Source organism: Echinops telfairi, unplaced genomic scaffold (genome assembly GCF_000313985.2).
Source record: "Echinops telfairi isolate 266 unplaced genomic scaffold, ASM31398v2 ScPeMD7_3533;HRSCAF=4204_0, whole genome shotgun sequence".
Lineage (NCBI taxonomy): Eukaryota > Metazoa > Chordata > Mammalia > Afrosoricida > Tenrecidae > Echinops > Echinops telfairi.
This window is the reverse complement of record NW_022107431.1, coordinates 70076280-70081463: the sequence shown is the minus strand read 5'-3', so window position 1 is coordinate 70081463 and position 5184 is coordinate 70076280. Positions and strand designations below refer to the sequence as shown.

The following is a 5184-nucleotide window of genomic DNA, read 5'->3' as shown; positions in this document are numbered from 1 at the left end:
TCCTCTCCCTCTGTCCTTCCACATGCCACTGCTGGCTTCCAGCCCACTACCCTTTGCCCAAGGCATCTCCGGCCACCCAGCGGGAAGAGCTCCAGCCTGCCGCCGGTGGCAGTGCTGTATACTACATGAGGCAGTGCTGCACAGAGGGATATGGGATTCAGCTATCTCTTTATCTATTTTTTCCTTTCTTTTCCTATTCTTTCGCTTTTTCTTCTTTTTTCCTCTTTATCTCTTCTCTCTTTCCTACCACAGTCTCAGCAGCTTCAATTTTTATTTTTTGTTGTTTTCTTTTTCGACTCTTTGTTTTTGTTATTTTGTTTTGCTTTGTGTGTGAGTGTGTGTGTGTGTGTGTTAGTTTTTTATTTTTGGTCTTGTCTTTGTTTTCTCTTCCTCTATTTTTATTCTCCCTCACTTTCCTTTCACAAGCCACTGCCAGCCTCCAGGCCACTCCCCTGCACCTAGGGCAACTCTGATGGCCCAGTTGGGAGATCTCCCACCTGCACTTGTTGGCTTTACACGCAGCTGGGGAAATCACACCCACCCTCCACTATACCCCAACCAGCTGGGAAATCTCTCCTTCAAATGTCTGGGGTAACTCCCACCTACACCCCAAGGCCCCACAAGTGACTGGGGGAACTCCTGCCCACTGTTTGTGGTGTTCCACGCTACTACAGGAACATCCGCCAACCTCCCTGGTGATCTCTCTGACAAGGGCAATTCCTCCTTCATCCATGGTGCTCTAAACCAAGGAAGGTACACCCACCAGCCCTTCATGGTACTCCAGTTGCAGAGGGAAACACCACACACCATCCGAGGCACTCCAAGCCCTGTGAGACACACCACTATTGCTTCCTGGGAGATCAGTCAGTGAAACACCATCCTCATGGGTCCACAACCACCCAATCAGCATCCCGTGAGATGACTATCCAACTCACATTCCAAATAACTGAATATTGGTTGGCTAGGGTAAGAGTGAAATCACAGGAAGATACAGCGGTAGCCTGACCTCCCAGTTGACCTACCTGCAGGTAGTTTGAAGATGTACTGTACCAGTTCCACAAAAGAGATCCCAGTGCCCTTCAACTCTGGAAGAGGCACCAGACTCCTCTAAAACAACATGTAAACAGCAACCAGCCCCAACAACCTCAACAAAAAAAAACAGGAGAAACAGAAGACAATCCCAGAAGAAGTCATGAACCTAACAACATACATAGAAGAAGGAGACATTGACCTGCCACATAAAGAAATCTTCAGAATGCTGCCTGTAGTCATACAGGATAGGAGGGAAGCAATACAGGAAAAAAAATGAAATGATAGAGGAGATAAAGGCAACACAGCAAAGGAAATACAATACCTAAGGGATGAAATAACAAAATCCAGTAGCAAATTAACAGACTTTGCCAACAGACTTGAGGAGGCAGAAAATTGCACCAGTGACCTAGAGGATAACCAGGCAGACTTCAACAAATGTGAACAATATGAGTATACCAAAGTAGAGAAATGTTGGGAAGGGAAAGTATTCTCAAAGATTAGTTTTCTCTCCAGCTACATGTTGTTTACTGTCTGTGTTTAAAACTAGCAGTGTTTTAGAACTGTTGTAGTACTGCAGATGATTTAAACCCTTAACAGATGGTTTGAATATCACTATGGTAGGATTTTATATATATAAAATATAAATATATATATATATTTTTTTTTTTTCTTGAAAACTAGGAGTTAAATTTCTCTCCATTAGTCCAACAATGTAGTACTTATTTGTCCCCAGAAAAGCAAAGGTGTATCTTGCCATACTTTGTCAGCAAACAGAAGAGAGGTGACAGAGTTTGACATGTATAAGTTCTTCTACATTAAGTGTGTGAGAAGAGTCCCTAGGAAATGATTGGCTTGGCACTATATCTATTTGTGAACTGGATGATAAACTATTGTTCATCTTGTTTCATGACCACGAGGGAGATGAATGCAATTTACACAGTGCAATGGCAATAACTAATGTGACATTTTCAAGAGAATCTAATCACAGATTCTAAATATTCACACCCAAGGCCTATGCTGAGAGTCCCCCATCCCCATACTCCATGCCTTTGAAAATGCTCTTAAACTGGACAAACACCTTGTCTGCCTTCAGATAGGTAAATATTACTCATACTTTAAAACAGCTTCGTGGAACTTTCTTTGTAAAAGTTACATTGGAATTTTTAATCTTAGATATCAAACCCTCATAATGAGCTTGATCGTATCATTTATGATACAACTTGTGAGAACAGAAAGAGGCATCAATAATTGTTACATAGAAACCAGGTCCTGAAACTGAGACTATCCTAGGTGGACCGGGACACACAGATAATTCACTGGTAATGGATTTTAAAAATTGTTCACATTGTAAGTTAATTATTTTGAAGGAAATGAATCATATAATCATAACTTTAGAAAAGAATTGTGATCTGAAGAGTGGAAGTGAAATCTCTGCTCTGCATTTATAGGGTCTTCTTTGGAGAGGATGCTTTAAAATATGACTATCAAGATGCTCTATAATCTGAGTATCTCCTTGTCAGCCCTGAACCATTTCATTGGTATTTCAGGCTGGAGTCTATAGGTTTAGGATCATTGATAGGGCTCAATCTTTTCGTGCTCCTGACAGCTGGCTCTCAAAATGAAAACTCAAGGCATTCTATTTCCAGACACCTGTAAGCTAGACTGCTCCAAGAAGAAAGCAATTCAAGAACAGCGTTGACATGAGGTAAAAAAAAAAAAAAAGGTTTTCCATTCATTCCTTTTTATGTCTGTTAACATGAAAGATCTTGACCTTTTTTATGGTACATGGCAGTTTATTATACTATTTTGTCTACTTTTATTTCCTTAGAAAATCTCTAGAATGATAAAAATAGTCCCTTTCTTATCTTGGTACTCAAGAAGGACTGTTTAGGAAACAACGAGGCATGCTTGCTATCAGGCGGATTCCAGCTCCGGGTGGCCCACGTGCATCACAGTCCTACTGTGCTCTGCAGGCTTTTCTTTTTAAAATAGATAGGCTCCCCCCACCCCTTTTTTTAATTTATTGAGAAGGTTCCATAGGGTCTTCAACCTATAATTTTTTTTGTAAGGAAAACATCTGGACATTCTTCTGAAGTGCCTGTGTGTGGACTTGAAGTTTCAATCTATCAGTTAATAACTGAGCAAAGGAACTTGGTGTCACAGACCAAGTACACTATATGCCCATGGCTTTTTCTCCAGAAAGCGGTTAGTCAAACAGAACTTACGTAATAGTGACTGTTGCGGTCCTTTTATTTACTGATGGAAGGCAGACAAGAACAGTGGTTGTAGATTTCAGAGGAATCATTCTTTTTAGATCCTCCTGCACAACCCCCGATAGAGAACTGAGAGTAAATTAACTGAAATTTAACATTTAACCTTTGTTACAAAAATAAACGGGGGCAGAGAAGAGTTTCTGAATATTTTATTCAGAAAGCCAGACTGTATCACTACAAGCTAAAGTCTTAGTTGTGCTTAGAACATGCTCCTTTCTACACTAGTCTGGAGAAACAAAACTTCCTTTTCTTTCTCAGAATCTTGGACCGTGAAATTGGTCATTACTAGGATCCCATACACACTCAAGATGATGCGCGAGTTGAGGCTTTGAATAGCTATTCATGTGCGTGGACTTTCCTGTGCATTTGTATTGGGGAGCATCCAGTTCAGGTTGATGTCCTGGGAACCAGTGAGGCTCTTGGTTAAATCTATGGGTTGAAAGAGGCATCTTGTAGCTTGTGTCATATATTGTTTCAAAACAGTGTCCAAACTGGGAAGGCAGGGGTTTTGGCTGCACAATAATCTTTAGGTCATATCTTTCCTGGTTCCAGTTGCCTATCAGAGTACGGATTGAACAGGAATTCTCATTAGTGGTGCATCTCCATCCATACTGGAAAAACTTGGACACATCATTCCAATCTGTCCACACTTCACCATGGCCATCAGCGTTAATGAGGCTGCCACAGTGTGGGTTTGTGAGGAAACACACCAGGGCCTGTCTCTGCCCTGAAGAGAAATGAGATGTTGAGTAGCTTGTACAGGTTGAAGGTTTCCTAGGAGAGTGAGTGAGATCCATGCCCAGCTGTTCCATGTTCATCAAGAAGTGTCGCTAAACCTGGCTTTTCTAGTTCATGTCAGAATAGCTTCTTTGCTGCATGCATCCTCCACTAAACTGTAGATTCAGCGAAATTATAGATTGAATTGTGTTCATCCAAGCTCCTCAGCGTGGCCTCGTATTTCCCCAAAGTCCCTTACAGTGGCCCAGCAGATAAGCGCTCAGTATTTCTTGGATGAATAGAATGAAGGCGACAGGAGCACCTGGGGAAGTTGCGGGGAGCAGACAGAGCGAGACAGAGCCATTCAGACAAGACGAACGCAGTTACAGAAACTTCTAGGACAGGAACAAGCCGGGAACCAGATTTTGACCTTTTAATGTGCCTTAACCCTAACAAATTCTACCTAGGGAGTAGCCAGGGGGTATGCTCTGTTTATAAAAGTAATTTAGTTTTAAGAAGGGTAGCATGTATATCCTGATTTGGCTCTATTAATTTGCTTTGAGGTGACTAACCAAGCGAGAGTGCACTTGAAAGAGAAAAAAAGTATTTTTTTTTCCTAAAGTCATTTTAGATTGAGGGATGGGTCCAGTCTAAATGAGACCAAAGGAATAGTATTTCAATTAAAGGACATATCCGCTAATGGATTGGATAATGGTTGAGAGAAAATGCAATGGGGCTGTATCTTGAAATTAAAAATCTAAATCAAGGTTTGGGTATTCCTTACTTAGACAGGCCATACTGCTCCTTGGTTCTTCGACTTGCATTGATCAGTTCATCTGCCCACACTCTCCCACTCCAGTGAATATGGCCACCTTATCTAATCTGCACGGTTTGAAATTCAGAAGTGAGAAGAGTTGGAATGCACCTGCTTGGGTATGACTGAATTAATACAACAGAGAAAGCCCTATTTCTAAAAAAGATTAAATCTACCATATAGGGATTAAGATCCCAACATACTATTTTTGGGAACACAATTCAACTCATCAATGGGAGGCATGTTGGGAAATAGGAAATTATAAACGGAAGAATTGGAGCCCTTCAGAATCCTATTACAAAGGCCGAACTGTAGAACTGGTTTGGTAGAATGGAAGGTGAGGAAATG

At 41.3% G+C, this 5184-nt stretch overlaps 1 protein-coding gene across 1 annotated transcript; it reads right to left on the bottom strand.

The window, feature by feature from the left end:
• Positions 1-3559: 3559 nt before the first annotated feature.
• Positions 3560-4117, bottom strand: LOC105979367 (UPF0686 protein C11orf1-like). The gene has a single exon (XM_045294332.1). The coding sequence runs from the start codon at positions 4115-4117 to the stop codon at positions 3560-3562; it is 558 nt and encodes a 185-aa protein (XP_045150267.1).
• Between the last annotated feature and the right edge of the window lie 1067 nt (positions 4118-5184).

Coding starts and splice junctions, on each gene's coding strand:
- LOC105979367 (XM_045294332.1), bottom strand. CDS start 4,117: ATGGAACAGCTGGGCATGGATCTCACTCACTCTCCTAGGAAACCTTCA.